This window comes from Coregonus clupeaformis, chromosome 1 (genome assembly GCF_020615455.1).
Source record: "Coregonus clupeaformis isolate EN_2021a chromosome 1, ASM2061545v1, whole genome shotgun sequence".
In the NCBI taxonomy this organism is placed as follows: Eukaryota; Metazoa; Chordata; class Actinopteri; order Salmoniformes; family Salmonidae; genus Coregonus; species Coregonus clupeaformis.
In genome coordinates this window covers 75,018,197-75,036,556 of record NC_059192.1, presented here as the reverse complement: position 1 = coordinate 75,036,556, position 18,360 = coordinate 75,018,197, and the positions used below count along the sequence as shown (strand labels likewise).

The 18,360-nt window shown below is 42.9% G+C and overlaps 2 protein-coding genes and 1 long non-coding RNA gene across 7 annotated transcripts in view; 2 read left to right on the top strand and 1 right to left on the bottom strand.

Moving 5' to 3' along the window:
• LOC121576971 (rho GTPase-activating protein 17) overlaps positions 1-5,627 on the bottom strand; it is an 85,970-nt gene extending 80,343 nt beyond the window's left edge. For all 5 annotated transcript variants that reach the window (XM_041890609.2, XM_041890644.2, XM_041890620.2 and 2 more), the window contains exon 1: positions 5,113-5,627. In XM_041890609.2, coding sequence (XP_041746543.1) covers positions 5,113-5,165 — 53 coding nt within the window. In that variant the 5' untranslated portion in view covers positions 5,166-5,627. The remainder of the gene's footprint in view (positions 1-5,112) is intronic.
• A 2,631-nt stretch (positions 5,628-8,258) lies between these two features.
• LOC121584501 lies at positions 8,259-9,970 on the top strand. Its single transcript, XR_006003728.1, has 4 exons — positions 8,259-8,332; positions 8,543-8,604; positions 8,713-8,815; positions 9,701-9,970. It is a non-coding gene; the product is annotated as an uncharacterized LOC121584501 (long non-coding RNA).
• A 4,451-nt stretch (positions 9,971-14,421) lies between these two features.
• LOC121576964 (E3 SUMO-protein ligase KIAA1586-like) lies at positions 14,422-17,337 on the top strand. The gene is made up of 4 exons (XM_045221004.1): positions 14,422-14,886; positions 15,380-15,563; positions 16,009-16,104; positions 16,265-17,337. Exons 1-4 carry the CDS (start codon positions 14,827-14,829, stop codon positions 17,335-17,337), a joined length of 1,413 nt encoding a protein of 470 aa, XP_045076939.1. The 5' UTR covers positions 14,422-14,826.
• Positions 17,338-18,360: the final 1,023 nt, after the last annotated feature.

Sequence of the window (18,360 nt, the reverse complement as noted above, 5' to 3'; positions counted from 1 at the left end):
GAGAGCGGCAGGGCGAGAGAGAGAGGCAGAGTGAGAGGCAGAGCGAGAGAGAGAGAGGCAGAGCGAGAGGCAAAGCGAGAGAGAGGCAGAGCGAGGCAGAGCGAGAGAGGCAGAGCAAGAGAGAGGCAGAGCGAGAGAGAGGCAGAGCGAGAGAGAGGCAGAGCGAGAGAAAGCGGCAGAGCGAGAGAGAGAGCGAGGCAGAGAGAGAGAGAGAGAGGCAGAGCAATAGAGGCAGAGCGAGAGAGTGGCAGAGCGAGAGAGAGAGCGAGAGAGGCAGAGCGAGAGAGAGAGAGCGAGAGAGGCAGACAGCGAGAGCGACAGAGAGAGAGCGGCAGAGAGAGCGGCAGAGAGAGAGAGCGGCAGAGCGAGAGAGAGAGCGAGCGAGGCAGAGCGAGAGAGAGAGGCAGAGCGAGAGAGAGAGAGGCAGAGGGAGACAGAGAGGCAGAGGGAGACAGAGAGGCAGAGGGAGAGAGAGAGGCAGAGGGAGAGAGAGAGGGGCAGAGAGGAGCAAGAGAGAGGGGCAGAGCGAGAGAGAGAGGGGCAGAGAGAGGCAGAGCGAGAGAGCGAGAGAGAGTGGCAGAGCGAGAGAGAGGCAGAGCGAGAGAGAGAGAGAGACGCAGAGCGAGAGAGAGAGACGCAGAGCGAGAGAGAGAGAAGCAGAGCGAGAGAGAGAGAGAAGCAGAGCAAGAGCGAGAGAGGCAGAGCGAGAGCGAGGCAGAGAGAGAGGCAGAGCGAGAGGGAGAGGCAGAGCGAGAGTGGGAGAGGCAGAGCGAGAGTGGGAGAGGCAGAGCGAGAGTTGGAGAGGCAGAGCGAGAGTGGGATAGGCAGAGGCAGAGCGAGAGAGAGAGGCAGAGCGAGAGAGAGAGGCAGAGCGAGAGAGAGAGGCAGAGCGAGAGAGAGGCAGAGCGAGAGAGAGAGGCAGAGCGAGAGCGAGAGAGAGGCAGAGCGAGAGAGAGACAGAGCAAGAAAGAGAGGCAGAGCAAGAGAGAGAAGCAGAGCGAGAGAGATAAGTAGGCAGAGAGATAAGGAGGCAGAGAGAGAGAACGAGAGAGAGAGAGAGAGGCTGCGAGCCAGGCCCCGAAACCAAATCCATGGAGTATCCAAGTCGAGAAACGTTTTCTGGAGCCTGAAGCGAAGCTGCCTGGTGAGGCCACATGTAGAGTGTGGACATTCTACCTCCGAAACCAGAAGACATGGGCTGCATTCCAAATAGCAAAAGTAGTGCACTATAAAGGGAATAGGGTGCCATTTGGGATACAGCCATGGTTCCAGCGGCAGCAGGCAGCCAGGGCCAGGGGGGACATATGAAACTCACATTACTCACCACATCTACAGCACTCCAGAGAGAAACACACTTTAAAACATATTACTAAACCACAGGACAGTTATTTGGTGTATAAACAAAGATGAGTTGCCCATTTTCAATAACATAAAAGCCACATTCACTCGCTCAACCATACTCAAACTAAACTGCATCACTAAAAATAAAAATAGACCTGCTATGATGTCCCAGTCCAGGAGCAACAAAACAACAATTGTTTAGCCTCTGTCAGCTGACCTGGGCTAGCAGAGTGAATGGAGCTGACTGACAACACTAGGCTCTGTAGAACTGTGTCACTGACTCACGAGGTAGCTTTGTGACCTAGCTAGCTGGCTACAACAGAACAGGGTTACTTGGATCACTGAACAACATAACAGTTGGCTACACCCTGCCACCAGCCAGAGAATGATCTCCATGGCAACATGCTATCGGAGAGGGTAAATGAATACTTTATAGGGGCTGCTTCTGGCCTTTTCAACACTCAATCAGCTTGGAGAGGAGGTTGAGTTTGTTATGTTAGCAACAGTTGGCCGCTCAGGGCTCACAAGATAATGGATATCGAATAGAGATGAAAGGATAGGACTTGTGCACAACTGAATAGCTATAATGCCTATTGGTGTGAAGTGCAGAGATGAGCTGAGCCCACTTCTGACCCGTCAATTTCAGTGTAAAATGGATCTACCACAGAGTTCACCAAACGTAGTATTATGAGAAAGGACATACGCCTATTTCACTGCCACCCAACCCTTTGAGAAACTAAGGAACTGAAGAACGTCTTGTGGTTTTAAACAACTCTGCTGAGATGTGCAACCTGTCTGTGACAAGCTGTGGCTAGACTCCTTCCTCAATCATCCCACCACTCTGCTTGAAAAGGCCATTTCTTATCATCACCAAGGTACAGATCTAATCCCACTACACCCATTCACCACAGAGTTACCTCACCAGCTTCTGTCTGTCTGAGGCCTTCCAGAACTTGGGAGCTCAAATCAAGAAAGAAGAGCAGGCAAGGATTCACATTCACATCGTCTTCTACACAGTTACTTCTGTAGCGTTGGTCACGCCAGTGTTTTTTCACCCATTCTCTCTTCTTAGAAACAGCACTTCTCTGGGAGGCCATTTCCTGTTTGGTGAAGAATATGGAGAGATTTCCTCTGAGTGGCTGAACAGGGTGTTCTGCTCTGGCACAATCACAGGAACGGGCTAAAGGCCCTCGTCTATCACACACAAGCACACAGATCCTCACACGCACACTTGTAGCTCACTCACACACACACACACACACACACACACACACACAGATCCTCACATGCAAAGGTCTGCTTTCCGCATCACACACCCTCTCCTGATTTACTGTTAGTCAAATACAGTGAGGAAATTATGAGTATTCCAGCGGTCCAGTCTGTTGACCCTGAGCCAGCGGCATAGCGCTGAAGGAACATTAAGGGGATACTCTGTGAGCACTCTTAGGATACGGTTAAACTCAAATAAACATGCCAGGATTAGGCCTAATTGGTGATGGCAACTTGGATGTTTCTCAGTGTTAAATACTCTGCCAATCAAGTGATGCCAGTGGGACAAAAAGTACTGAGTAGCTTAGCATTGCAGATCTTTTAAGAATTAGAGATAGGTCCTTTGAACATTGTTTCTCCCCATAGAATTATAATTTGTAGAACGGACATTCAGATTCAAAGCTATGTTCCAATCCACATATTTGTGGCATTCCAAAATATGATTTCTAGGTGACTAAATATTTTGACCACAGCCGAGTAAAATGTCCCAGTCTGAGATATCTTGGCTGTTTCTCAAAACACTTAAATCGCTTCCTTTCCTAGTCACCTTTCCTCCATCACCCGGGCGGTGCAGGGCAGGCCTCTCCTTTTCAAGGATACTGTTACAGGGTGGTTCGATATCTCTCTCCATTGGAAAAACTATGGAAGATATCTGAAGCCAAGATAATCCCAAAGATAGCACTTACTCAAAGGGCTGCTCTCTCAATGGTGGTTCCATTACTGGCAATTAGGCCAGGTTCCCTAGGCTATGGTTGAGAGTGAGAAGAGAGTAAGGCTATCGCGCTCGTCTGATTAATCAGGCTATATGAAAAAACAAAAAAAACAATGTATGCACTAACTGTAAGTTGCTCTGGATAAGAGCATCTGCTAAATGACTAAAATGTAAATGTATATTACACAATTAATTGGTATATACAGCGTGAAACTACTGCCTGCAAAATTTTGTAAATGTTCCTTACAAGCCAGAATGTTGAATACAATTAAATGTAAACTTACTCTACCAGTTGTCTGTGCGGTCTGTCCTTCAGGTGCTCAAAATTTGAGCTAAAATATTGTTCTTGTTTTTTTACCTTTAAAAAATAAATATCTACAATTCAAAACAGGTATGGATTATTCTCCATCCTCCCCTGATTCAGAATATACATGTTTTATTGTCATGGCATGCTTGGTTCAATAGTTATTTACGAGAGAAAACAGAATATATCAAACTAACTTTACCTCGTGACGAACCGAACCATAGAACCACATGCCTACCGGCTCTCTAAAAAGTTGGGTAAACAATACTTTCCTGTGGATATTTTGTCTCAAATTTCAAACAGTTGAAGGCCAAACCGCACAGACAACAGGTAGAGTAGGCCTAAGTTGAAATGTAATTTTATTCAACATTCTGGGTTGTACAATACATTTACACAATTTACAGGCATTAATTGCAGGCGGTATATACCAATTAATTGTGTATTACAGCCTTATTAATCAGACTATATCATGCCATACTTATCTCAGGCATTAAGACACTAGCTTGTTTAATGTGTTAAATCTAGCTGATTAATTTTGTGTGCCAAATGCAACGCCAGACTGTTTGAAGCGGCAGCTTTGTGTTTAGCCTGAGTGAAGGAAGAGCATGATGTGACTCCATTATTTGATCGTTGAAGTGTCCCCTACATAAGTACTAGAGGTGGAACTGTTCTGGGGACCTTAACACACCTGAGCCACACAAGGGTAAATAAGGATGTTAGATCTTGGTCGTCAGCATCAGTTGATGTGAACTTGATCACTCATCCTGGCCGCCTCAGCAGATTAGGCTGACATGGCATTGAAGTGACATGGCCTGGCAACAGAGCTGGAGGACTGGTGACTCACTGATATACTGGAATCTGTGCACACACACACAAACACCAGGAAACATTGCCTGAATCTCTTCTTTAATGTCAGTTAGATTGATGCCAATACGTTGAATAACAGTTGTTGCAGGGCATGCACTTTCCTGTACCATGTCTCTCCAGCATCTGTCCTTTGTGGCTAGGTCATGTGAAGAAGAGCAACGTCACAGTTCTTGGATAAGAGCTGTCAAATGTCTTTAGCTTGCTCAGCAGTAGGAGGTGCAAATCTGCCCGTTACCGATGTAAATGTGCGGAATGCATCCTGACGAATAGATGTGATGCTAAATTCACCATGACACTAACTGGAAACGTTTAGACTAGCAGCCATGTAACAAAACTGTTATACAGCAACAGATGTGAACTGTTTAGGAAACCTCAGCACTCTTTCCTTGATGAACAATGCTCCAGATAAAATGGGACAATAATATTAGCTCTTAGATAAAAGCCTTGACGTTACCAGCTGTTGCTACAAAACATTTTTTTCCAGCCAAATGAACTGACAATATGGCATAACAACGAGATAGAAAATCAGGGCAAACTCCCTACCCCCAACGCCGCATTTAACACTAAAGACAGAACTAGCTAGCTAGCTAACAATTTAACAACAGCTAACGTTACTTGCCTGCCAACTGTTTGGTTGGCTAGTTGTTTCATCCGATTGAACTGTTTCTTCATTTTGCGTCCTTCTCCAGTGGAGTCTTGTTACTTTTTAAAGCTGGAAAAGTCAATCTGTGATGTGCTTCATCAGACAAGAGTCCTTTTGTTGGCCATTAAAGTTCACAATATAGCCAGCTAGCTTTTTTTCGAAGATTAGCTTGCAGCTAGCTAAGCTATGAACCAATTAAAATAGCTAGTCGCTTTTTAGCTAGCTAGTTTAGGCTAGCCTTCAAGTGGTTGTTTCAGAAGAAAGTTATTCCTTCTCGAGCTGACGACATGGTTAAAGCTATGTATTTTATCAAACAACTAGCAAGCTATCCAGAGTTCCGCTGACTGGTTGCAGCCTTTATGCTGAATATCTGGCTGGCTAATCAACGTCGAGCGCTTTCCCCAACCAGCTAGCACCCCTCTCTCTTTGCCAGCACAAGCTGATGATGGCGTTGAATGGGTGGCAGGAAGAAATACGTAGCAACAGCATCCATCTACCGCCATCCCCAGCACTGCTAAATGTGCTACTGTCTGTGTGGCTTGGTATAGTTTACGAAAGTCCTCTTGCTCGCTCCAGTGATACAATTCAGTACTGCAGAATTTGCACTGACCTCAGGATCATTTTTTATCATGAAGACTTTGAATATGCCAACATTACATAGTAACATTTACACATAGCTATTAAAACAGTCAGTTTAGTTGAAATATCAAACTGTTGTTCAATGACATACATAATCAGTTGTTGACAGCATGCCTCGTCTTCATCAACAACTTCCATTCCCTAATCGTCCATGGAGTGCGCGCCCACGGGTGACGTCTCAATACACATCTACTTACATTGAACCTTATAATGGGCTGTATTGCAGATAGATGGACGTGTTGTCATCTGATTCCTCACGATTAATGTAAACAATTTCATTCATTTAAATAATCTTAAAGGAGAGAAAATAAGATAAGAAAAACAGAAGAGAGAAAGGTTTTACTGATAAAGTTGCCATGGCTACGGGGAGTATGGATAATGTATTATTATGGCTGCCATATTTTATTGCTCCAATTCCACTTGGATTGGCAACACTAGCCTAGCCTGGCTGACTGGACTCACGAGTTAGGTGTCAACCAGACTAACACTTGCCCTCCTGAGCCCACCAAGTCTGGCATTAAACTAAATCTCATTATTTCATGCACTAAACTAGATGTCTTAATTGAAGTCTACATAATCAAAATCACTGTCAAATTGAATTTCTGTATGCTTGATACCATAGACATAGAATATGCTTGATACATTGTAACAATCCCAATGAAATGTGATGCGTCTCTAATTTTACACTTTGTAACAATCCCAGATCTGTTGAGATGTAACCTAACGTAGCAGACTTAAAAGAGATATCTAATATCATTATAATGCGTTTCATGTATTGGTTGTGGCGGATAGAGAGTAGGCCAATGAAAACGTTGGAAAATGAATTAAGCGTTGCATTATGGGATCAGTGTTGCCAACTCCTCAGTAAGGAAAGTAGCTATTGGCTGTCCTAAAAGTCGCTAGATGTCGCTAAATGACGTCATCGCCTAATTTGCATAATTGGCCATGTGCATGTAATTGTGATTGACATTGTAGGAGAGAGGAATAACGTCCTGGGAGAGACAAAAAGTGAGTAAAAAACACCCTACATTTACATCCCGCCCTGAATGTAAGCCAGGGCGGGATCAGCCAGCGGCTGCTTCCCGCATGCGCGATTCATTTGCAGTCTGGATGCTGAGTGGTGAACATCTCCTGCTCTGACTGCAGCTGGGAGGGACTGCTGCGCGAGGACTGGGCCGCCTGTGAGTGCTTTGGGACTGGGTTGCCGGCAGCACCCGCTGCTCATTGACACGGCAGCACCTGCTGCTCATTGAGAAGAGTAAGAACAATACCTGCTTTCAAGTTAGAGTCTCCAAAAGTCTCCAATAACACCAGAAAAAGTCGCTAGATTTGTCACTAGTCTCTTTTTTGAAAATGTGTCGCTAGAGGGGTCTTAAAACTCGCTAAATATAGCGACAAAGTCGCTAAGTTGGCAACACTGTAATATCCCATAATGGGATAAATATGGGGGATGGGGGTGTATGCTTATGCTGCTGCTTAGCTAGGTGATCCGAATTGCAACATTGTATGCAACACGTCAATTGCCTCCCTCCGTTGTAGCCACCTGCTTACCAGCAACACGAAAAGTGTATCTATTGAGCCACATAGTAGTGGAAGAAATAATCAGCCTGCCGTTAGTTAGCCTTACTAACTCTCTGGATAAGAGCGTCTGCTAAATGACTAAAATGTAAAAATGTTAGTATTTTTTAAGATTTTACACAGTAAATGACAAGCCCATATTTACTCATTCAACGTGACTGTTCTCTTATCCCGTCATAAATGGGAGCGTAGGATTTTTTTAAATGTTGCATTTGGGCATGTTATTCTTACCATTTGTTGGATTTTCAGATATGCAACCAGTAACGCCTACTGGACAGACCCCTATGTCCAGTATTTTTGTGAGGTCGGTTGGAGAACGAAAGGCTCCAGAAATCAACAGAGGCAAGTCAATGTGTACATCGGCCAGAGCCAAAAACACATTTGTAAAAAAGAAGGCCTGCTTCATACTATGTTGGGGGCAGGGCTGGACACGACTTTCTGGAGGTTTAAGGTACGGTCTAATAAACTCCTGAGTGGCGCAGTGGTCTAAGGCACTGCATCGCAGTGCTAACTGTGCCACTAGAGATCCTGGTTCGAATCCAGGCTCTGTCGCCGCCGGCCGCGACCGGGAGACTCATGGGCGGCGCACAATTGGCCCAGCATCGTCCAGGGTAGGGGAGGGAATGGCCGGCAGGGATGTAGCTCAGTTGATAGAGAATGGCGTTTGCAACGCCAGGGTTGTGGGTTCGTTTCCCACGGGGGGCCAGTATAAAAAAATAATAATAATAATAATAATATGTATTCACTAACTGTAAGTCGCTCTGGATAAGAGCGTCTGCTAAATGACTAAAATGTAAAAATGTAATAATCCCATTAAATAAATGCATTTATTTTACAGTACAATCCATGATTGGCCTTGGTTTGCACTTTCATTGTCTTTCGTTTATCATATTTGTGTTTTTAGGATGAAATCCTCATGCCTAGAAAATACTTTGAAGTCGACTTTCCGATGATTGCTGGCAGGAAAATAAACAACAAAGTAAGCCGTTTTATTTTTCCTCTTTAGAAATCTTCATATACATCACAGTTTTAGGTTTTATTTGTTTTGACATCACTGTGGTCTCAGTAATGTCAGAAATTGACCTGTAGAGGGAGGCAGAGCCTGTCCAGCTGAATTTGTCGCGCGATAATCTCTTAATAAGAAACACACCTTAATATGTAGTTATAATGTTGTGCACCGTCTCTTCAGGACAGAACCACCGCTGTCAAAACCTCTCATTGAGACCCACTCCACAGACTCATTATTACTAGGTAATGACGTTAAAGACATTGGCTGATACAAATCAACTTAATGACTGTATGTGTTTTTCTCTAATGGTGACATTTGATCTTCATTTGTATTGTCTGTGTGTGTTTCAGATGGCCACAGCCTAGACTCAGACTGGTAATGCATCATCGGTGCTGACCTCAGGGACATCCCAGGCCTAGATGACAAACTGAAGAAGTTCCACCTCAACCCAGAGTCAGTGAAAATAACATTATATTGAATATGTTCTAATATTTTGTTGGACAGCTTTGCAAGAGTCTAGCCATTTGAGGTAGCAGTATCCAACTGTATCAGTGGATCACCAGTTGTGCTGTAAGAGTACAGTAGTATGTTTGGTATGGCATTGATGTCTTGGGCTGGCAGTGTTCTTTCCCTGTACCTAACTCGTATTTATGGTCTTGGCCGACGTGGCTGAGTGGTCCGCAGTCAGTTCCTGATTACATTATAGACATTTAGCAGACGCTCTTATCCAGAGCGACTTACAGTTAGTGAGTGCATACATATATATTTTTTCATACTGGTCCCCCGTGGGAAACGAACCCACAACCCTGGCGTTGCAAACACCATGCTCTACCAACTGAGCTACACGGGACTATCTCCCCTGATTGCTCAGACGACAATCATACACTTGGGTGCTCTTTGATTTTCCATCTGTGCGTCAAAGAACCCCATCTCCTTTGATCTCAGGCTATGAGACTTGGAAAAGCCCCCATACTCACTGGCCCAGTGTCAACCAAGGGTTCCGTTGTTTATTTTTATTTTTATGGAGCATACTGTTAAAGTGCATGTATTCACGGCTTCCTGTGAGGTCTGGTCCACCACTCAAGCCTCGATGACATTAGAATGAGTTCTCTGTGGATTCAAGGGTCTTCCGGTATGTACTTCCAAAAAAGGTTTAAATAAATATTTACAAGTAACCGAAAAACACCTATTCGGCACCTCCAATGTAAATAGCTCACGTCCCAAGGATCCCGGATAGCACTAACCTTTCTGCCATGCACAGGTCTGAAGTCTGCAACAGTTCAGTACATTTCTGTCTGCCTTAAGCCTGTTTCTCTGTGCCATGATCAACACCATCAGGAGAGGAGAGGAAAAAGGAACCCATCAACACCTTCACATCAGACTCCAGTCTTCTCTGTCTGCCTGCTCGGTGTCTGGCTGCCTGCTCGGTGTCTGGCTGCCTGCTCGGTGTCTCTCTGTCTGCTCTGTGGGAAATGCATGGCATCAGCAGAATTCTACTGAATGTGTTTCCTTTGCATCCCATAAGAGCACCCACTGTCTCCCAGCATGCTTTTGTGAAAGAGAAGGGATGTTTCCGCTGGAAGTGTGATACAGTGCATTTGGAAAGTATTCAGACTCCTTGACTTTTTCCACATTTTGTTACAGCCTTATTCTAAAATGAATTAAATGACAAAGCAAAAACATGTTTTTAGAAATGTTAGAACATTTATAAAAAAAACAGAAATACATTATTTACATAAGTATTCAGACCCTTTGCTATGAGACTTGAAATTGAGCTCAGGTGCATCCTGTTTCCACTGATCATCCTTGAGACGTTTTTACAACTTGGAGTCCACCTGTGGTAAATTCAATTGATTGGACATGATTTGGAAAGGTACACCCCTGTCTATATAAGGTCCCACAGTTGACAGTGCATGTCTGAGCAAAAACTGAGCCATGAGGTCGAAGGAATTGTCCATAGAGCTCCGAGACAGAATTGTGTCGAGGCACAGATCTGGGGAAGGGAACCAAAACATTTCTGCCGTATTGAAGGTCCCCAAGAACACAGTGGCCTCCATCATTTTTAAATGGAAGTTTGAAGTTTGGAACCACCAAGACTCTTCCTAGAGCTGGCCGCCCAGCCAAACTGAGCAATCAGGGGAGAAGTGCCTTGGTCAGGGAGGTGACTCTGACAGAGCTCCAGAGTTCCTCTGTGGAGATGGGAGAACCTTCCAGAAGGACGTCCATCTCTGCAGCACTCCACCAATCAGGCCTTTATGGGAGAGTGGCCAGACGGAAGCCACTCCTGTTTTTGCTCTGTCATTATGGGGTATTGTGTGTAGATTGATGAGGGGGGGGAAACAATTTAATCAATTTTAGAATAAGGCTGTAACGTAACAAAATGTGGAAAAAATCAAGGGGTCTGAATACTTTCCGAATGCACTGTATGCATGACAAGACACTGGTAGCCTAAGGACAGAAGCCCTAGCCTTCATTTAATTGTATCCATTTGTCTGTTTCTAATGTTCCGTCAGACAACAAAGTTTGCTGGATGTTGGACAAAAGTTAAAGTACTGTAAAGTTAGACACACCAGTGTCCTATATTAGGAGTTTTGAAGATGTCTTTCTATTTGTTAAGTTTTTAATGTGCCATTTTGTGTGGTGAACTAAAATGTTTTATTTATTTAGAAATGTATTGCTAAGACCGATCTTTTCTTATGTATAGAAATTAGGAGTTAATACATTGACTGCACTTTAATGGATCTGTTTGATTGCTGGATTTGCAGTAGCAATAGATAGATTGGCATGTAACAAGGATTCTTGTCTGAAAGAAATGGGCAGGGCATTTTCTATCAGCAATTTCAAGTCCTCGCAAGTGATACAACAGTACCAAAAACATGACAATGCAGGTCTATGGCGGTTGAATAAAGCTGTTTAATATTTGGGTATGAAAACCTGACCACCATCATGTGGCCAACAGACCGTACATTTGATATCATGAAAGTCCAATGTCATTTCCACATGGATGACACATTGTAGTTACGGGGCACAGAAAGGAAATGTTTGAGTTTCGCCTGTCACCCTCTGAACTGTGTGTCCTGATGGTCAGATCCTGTGTTTTTACAGAGAAACATTAACCCAATATGACCTTGTGTACAGTGAGGTAGAGATACAGATAGCAGCACTAAAGCATTGAAGACATGGTAAGGTTAGAGAGAGATGTTTATAACACTGAAATTCAGTGCCTAGTAAAAGTTCACACACCACTTGTACAGTCTTCACATTTTGCAGCCTTACATTTTTACAAACATTAGATTTTCCCCCCTTCCCAATGTACACAACCTACTCCACATTTTCTAAGTGATTTAAAAAATATATATATATAGAAAATGTTCCTAATTACAAATAAAAAAAACTCTTAGGGCAACATACAGTGGGGTCAGAAATTATTAGCACCCTTGATAAAGATGAGCAAAAATGACTCAATGAAAAATAATTCCAACACTGAGCTAGCTATATTGTATGCTCAGAAAAAGTGGGAAATTATATTATTTTATACTAATACAATTGCTCAGAAAGAGATTTTGTTTAACAAGTAATATTTTTGACACCTCTGTTTTCAATACCTTTCAATACCTCACCATGCGAGGATAACGGCACTGAGCCTTTTTCTAAAATGTTTTATGAGATTGGAGAACACCATAGGAGGGATCTTAGTCCACTCCTCCATACAGAATCCTTCCAGATCCTTGATATCCTTCGTCTGCGCTTAAGGATTGCCCTCTTCAATTCGAACCATAGGTTTTCAATGGGGTTCAAGTATGAGATGAGATGGCCATTGCCAAATGTTGATTTTGTGTCAAATTAACCATTTTTTTGTGGATTTTGATGTGAACTTGGTAAATTTGGTTGGGGGTCATTGAAGGACAGTAATATTCAAACCTCTGTCTCTGATATTCACACATATTTAGGTCAGGACTGAGACTGGACCATTCAGGAACACTGTAGCTCAATTGGTAGAGCATGGCGCTTGTAACACCAGGGTAGTAGGTTTGATCCCCGGGACCACCCATACCTAGAAATGTATGCACGCATGACTGTAAGTCGCTTTGGATAAAAGCGTCTGCTAAATGGCATATTATATTATTATTATAAACACCTATTAGAAAGTCTTTGGCATAAACATTTGTGTAATTGTCTCACTGAAAAATACAACTATCACAAGGTTAGGTATTCAGAAGACTGAGGCAGGGTTTCCTCTAACTTTTCATCTGGGCTTTGCTCCATTATATTTATTTTGATCTTGACAAACTCCCCAGTCCCTGCCAGTGACAAGCATACCTATAACATGATGCTGCCACCACAATATTTGACAATACAGAGGATCAACAACATTGCATTCACTCCACATTACTGGCCTGTATGACAAACTAAAAAGAAGAAAGCCTGTGTTAAAAAAATATCCATTCTGTTTGCAACAATGCCATTAAGTAATACTGCAAGACCACACGGCAAAGAAATGAACTTTTAGGCCTAAATTAAAAACTACATGCTTGGGTTAAAAACAAAACAAAACAACACAGAGTGAAACCCTCTGTATTGTCAAGTATTGTGGTGGCATCATCATGTTATGGGTATGCTTGTCACCAGCAGGGACTGGGGAGTTTGTCAGGTTTAAAAGAAACACAGTGTGTGGAAACCCGATTTGCCATCCTGCCCGCTGCCGCTTCCCCCTCCTTGATCAGAGATGAAAGCCTTTGTCTGGTATAGCCTACAAACTTCATGTTGTACACAAAGGACATGGTCGACGTGTTCCAACTACTGTATGCTTCAAGAGGCTATTGGGCATAAGCACAATTTCTGTGACTGACTGATCTACAAATAATATTGAGTAGTTATTTATGATGCAATCTGATTTGAAGAATCAGTCAGTCGGCAGTCGTCTGCATTGTCAGCTGCGATGTCGAACAAGCCCACAGACACGCAGTCAAATTAGCGATTTAATGTAATTTTTTCATCATCATTGCAAATATCGGCTAAACAAGAGGCAGACAGGCAGTCAAAGTAGTAGTGTTATTTTTCAGCAACTCTGGCTAGTGGCTACTATATGGCAGCAACTACAAAGACAAGTCTACATCAAAACACAAAACGCAGATTGTTTTTGATCCAATGTGTTGGGACTGCGTCCTGCTTGTGCAACTGCAATATCCGTTACAACAGACAGAAAAGGTTGTAGCGATCATAATGGCCTTGAATGTTCTATCAAATCTCCTCTGGGCTTTTATTTCAGCTGTCCAGAAATTTGACATAAACTAAATCATTATTGGTCTGAAGAGGGTGAGTAAAGAGAGAAACGTGACGGGAGGGGGAGTGAGCTGCAGCTACATAGAAAAATAATGTGTGCATAAAAGAAAACATGCGCAGAAGGTGATCCGGATACTTAGCTTTGAGAAAGAGGTTTCCAGGGGGGTGGGGCAGCAGCGAAAGCTCTGTATTCGCAGCCACGGCCGAATAAACATGAAAGGAGCAAAGCCCAGGTAAATGATTAGAGTAAAACTCTACACGGTCTACTGAAAACCTGACTCTAGAATATAGTTATATTTTTCACTAGGACAATTACAAACATTTTAATGCCAAAATCAGAGACAATGTTTGAGCAATTTTGACAAAAAACAATGGATAAATCTTGCCCTTAAGAGTTGTGCAAAGTTGGTAAAATCGTATTCAAAATTATTCACAGCTGTAATGGCTGCCAAAGGCGCTTCTACCAAGTATTAACTCTGGGGTGTGAAGACATACTCAATCTCACCATCTTCGTTTTTTGATTTAAAAAAAAAATACATTTCGAACATTTTAGAAAATGTTTCCTTCACTTTGAAAATGTGGAGTAGGTTTTAGATTGGTAGGACTTTGTATTTCTTATTCTCCTTTTAGATTTAATTGGCAGAAAAGTGTGAAGTCTGCAAGGGGTTTGTAGACTTTCACTAGCGACTATATATTAAGCTCTGCTCCAATTGTGTACAGTAAGGTGCTTAAATTAATTAGCAATTACTAATTTGAAGTGCATTGCTTCACCCGGTGAGTACCGTAGTAGGTACACTGAAACCAGAGGTGTAGTCCAGGGTATACGCTGGTATACGGCGTATACCTACTTATTTTTCAGTCAGCATTGCGTATACCCACTTCTAAATCCCCCCTGATGCGCATCATTCAGTAATATCTGTGAGTCAGATTGCCTATTTTCTTCCTCGGGGATAGTGAAGCCATGACCCACCCTCCTCTGCCTCTAATTGGCTGGTACTCGCTGCTTTCACTGATTAGATTGGTTAACTTTAGGCATGAGGACTGATGAGCCAATCAGAGGCAGAGTAGGGCGGGTCATGCCGAGGAAAATATCGCTAATACCTCAGGTGCCAGTGAAAAAAAAAAAAAACTCAGGTGCCGGTGCCACTTGACTACGATAACGGCAGCAGACCAAACAACGGATGAAGAAAGGACACAAGCGGCGGTGTGCCACCCCAGTTGATGGAAGACATCATTCTGAGGTAAGTTTTAAGGTGGTTTCCAAATGAATCATTATTTTAAACTACTGGCAAATTGCCAGTGACTGCACATTTAGAGGAGAAGAGATGTTGCCGCCAATAGTTAGTGCGAGTCGGCTAACGTTATGAAGCTAGCTACGTAGATTGGGATAATGTGGGGAAACCGGGGCATTGTTGGTTTTCAGTAAGTGTTTAATCAACCCAGTTCATAAGAATTTCATACCAGACTGATGAAACTGATTATCTCAATGTTTATGAAGCTTGTTTATTATTGTAAAGGTCTAAATTATAACGTTAGCCAAGTTACTAAGCCCTAAATTATAACATTAGCCAAGTTACTTAGCCCTAACTAACCTATATGATCTAGTTTAATTGCATAGTAGCTAAGCTGGTAGTTGATTTTTAAGTAAGTTAAAACACAAGAATGGGGACAAATAGTTTAAGATTCAGCCTAAAACAATATTGAGGTCTAATCAGGCTGTCTTATTTTGTATAGGGACAGGTAACCATGAAAAGGAAGGGAGATATTGCAGACTTTTTTGTAAAGAGGCACAAATCAGGCCCAGATCAGGCCCAGGCAGACCCCACCCCTAAAACCAGCAGCCCTGGCAGCTCTCAACCGGGAGCTAGCCAGGCAAGTCAGTGTGAGCATAGAGAAGGATCCAGTCTACCACCACCAGGTCAGAACACACAGGCAGTAAATTGCATCTCCAGTTTATTGAAAAGTGAAGCCTCACACTGTAACAAAAGGTGATTTTGACAGATTAAGCCTCATTTTGAATTTCTGTGTGATGTTATTTATTTTATTGCCCTTCTATTTATTTTGTCTGTATCCATGTTTGTTTTTTACAATGCTACTGTTATATAACATTTTGTGTTAAATTTGTTGTTTTTTTGTTAAATAAACTCTCCCAAGTATTTCACTCACTAATCTCCTGTATGCTTCAGCTTCACTTGCTGAAAATATTTCCACTTGGTTATGCAGATTGTTAATGTAAAGAGAGGGGGACCCATGTCTTGCTGATGACTATTGTGATCACAGTAGTGTGTGTGTGTGTGTGTGTGTAAGTGTGTGAGAGAGAGAGAGACAGGGAGATGCATAATTAGTTTTGTTGTTGTCTGTAGACATCAATAATGACTGGCCAGACCTGTGGAGTGCTAAACAAACAGAAGACTTCAAATCCAAGAACCCCTGGTTGGGATCCAAAAACAAAAAATTGGGTAAGTTTAGGTAGATTGCTAGTTTGGGTAACTTCTGAAACAGTGGGCACAGATAACTTTGTGTGTGTGTGTGTGTGTGTGTGTGTGTGTGTGTAAAGGACCATGCACACGTACAGCTGTGGATACAGGAGTAGTTACATTGTTTGTTTATGCTTCGCAGGATGTCTGGTCTGTAGCAGTGTGAACTCCATTGGGATCGACAAGGAGCAAGGACAAGGTGTATCGCTCTCAAGAGAATGGATGAACTTTGAAATTCAAGTGTCTGGCCAGGGAAGTAGAACAACAAGTTTGTCAATCTTGAGAAATAAGGTGAGGAAACATGCGTTGTCCAAGGCCCACACTCAGGCTGTGAAGGTGGCAGAGCAACAGAAAGAAGCTGCCATTGAGAATGCAGTGGAGACTATGACTGAGTCCTACATGAAGGAAACTGAAGCTGTGTTTCGAACAGCCTACCATCTGGCCAAAAAGAACCGACCCTTTTCTGACCATGAGAGCCTCATTGAGCTGCAGGAACTGAATGGTGTAAAAATGGGCTCAATACTTCATTCACGTTACAGTGCAACACAAATAATACAACATGTTGCTAGTGAGATGCAGAGCAAAATCATCAGTAGCATTATAGCATCATCCAGTAAGTTAGCTGTCCTAATTGACGAGGCATCTTCTTTAAGTCACAAAGCTGTCATGACAGTTTCTATTAAAGCATCAATTCAAGAAGAAAGCCCTGAGTTCATATTCCTGGAACTTGTTGAACTGGAAAATCAGAGAGCAGATGGCATATTACAGGCGTTACTCACCTGTTTAACTAATGCTGGCTTTACAGAAGAGTGGCTTCATGAAAACTGGGTAACATTTGTATCTGATGGAGCCAGTGTCATGCTAGGAAAGAAGTCAGGAGTAGCAACCAGACTGACTTTGAGATTCCCAAAGCTTTTTGTATGGCACTGCATGAACCATAGACTTGAACTTGCTGTGTCAGATGCAGTTGATGAGGTAAACTCTGTCAATCACTTTAAAACTTTTATCCAGAAGCTATACTCTCTGTATAGTGTGTCAAACAAAAATGAACGTGAACTTGTTAATGCAGCAGCTGAAGTAGGCTCACAACTTCTTCGCATTGGCAGAATCTTGGATGTACGCTGGGTGGCCAGTAGCTTTGGACTGTTCGTGCTGTTTGGACATCCCTGGGAGCTCTTGTGCAGCACTTTAAAAATGCTTGCAGTGATGAGATGAGGTCCACCAAAGAGAGGCAGATGTACAGAGGTTTGTTAGACCGTGTTCAAAGTCCAGAATTCATTTGTGACCTTGGCCTCATGTACGACACTCTCCATGAACTAAGTCTCCTGTCACAGGAGCTTCAGTCTCGTTCTATAACGCTCCTCAGAGCAGAGCATCTGCTGAAACGCTCAATCAGAGTGATCCAGTCATTCAAAGAGAGTCCAGGTGAGAAATATAGTGAGGCTTTAGAAGCAAAACAGACTGGGGAGTATCGGTCTATAGCCCTGAAAACAAATGCAAAGCTGAAGTCTATCAATCCAGGCCAGTTCTTACAAAGCCTTGTGAACAATCTGGAGAAACGCTTGTCTTTTGAAGATGAGACCATCATGGACCTCAGCATCCTTGATCAGAGTAAGTGGCCATCAAAGCCCAGCATCCGCCATGGTGAAGAACAAGTTAAGCGACTGTGCAAGCGATTTAACTTGTGCACAGACCAAGCACTGAATGGGATGCGGGACCTACTGGAAGAGCCCAGTAGTGAGCCCAAGGACCTAAAACCACTTATGAACTGTATGAAAACATTCCCTGTCGGTACAGCAGAGTGTGAGAGGAATTTTAGCCTTATGAACAATATAAGCTCAGACAAGAGGGCTGTCCTTCTGATCTCAAACATATCAAACTTGATGATGATTAATATCAACGGCCCACCAACTTCCAAGTTTGATCCTAGAAAATATACAAGGACCTGGTTGAAGAGCCATCGTGCTGCCTCTTCGGTGCGTTCTAGACAGTGCAGTGTGAAAGCTCCTGCAGAAAGCAAATTTGTCTGGAATATACTGTAGTATGAGCAAAGGTCAGAAACCCAGTGCTGGGTTGAGAGAGTATATCACTGTTGATGTGTTGTTAATGCATATATTTTTGTTAATTGTTAACTAAATATTGTTGTAACATATTTTGTTGAATGATTTACCGGTAAATGAACATGTTCAAAACAAAGCATATAGCAATATGAACAAGGATGCATTGTCACCTTCAGAT

Bases quoted from the DNA above. Each gene is read 5' to 3' on its own strand.
- LOC121576964 (XM_045221004.1), top strand. From the start codon at position 14,827: ATGAAGAAAGGACACAAGCGGCGGTGTGCCACCCCAGTTGATGGAAGA. The intron at 14,887-15,379 runs GTAAGTTTTAAG...TATTTTGTATAG, and splicing joins ATGGAAGACATCATTCTGAG to GGACAGGTAACCATGAAAAG. The intron at 15,564-16,008 runs GTCAGAACACAC...TGTTGTCTGTAG, and splicing joins ATCCAGTCTACCACCACCAG to ACATCAATAATGACTGGCCA.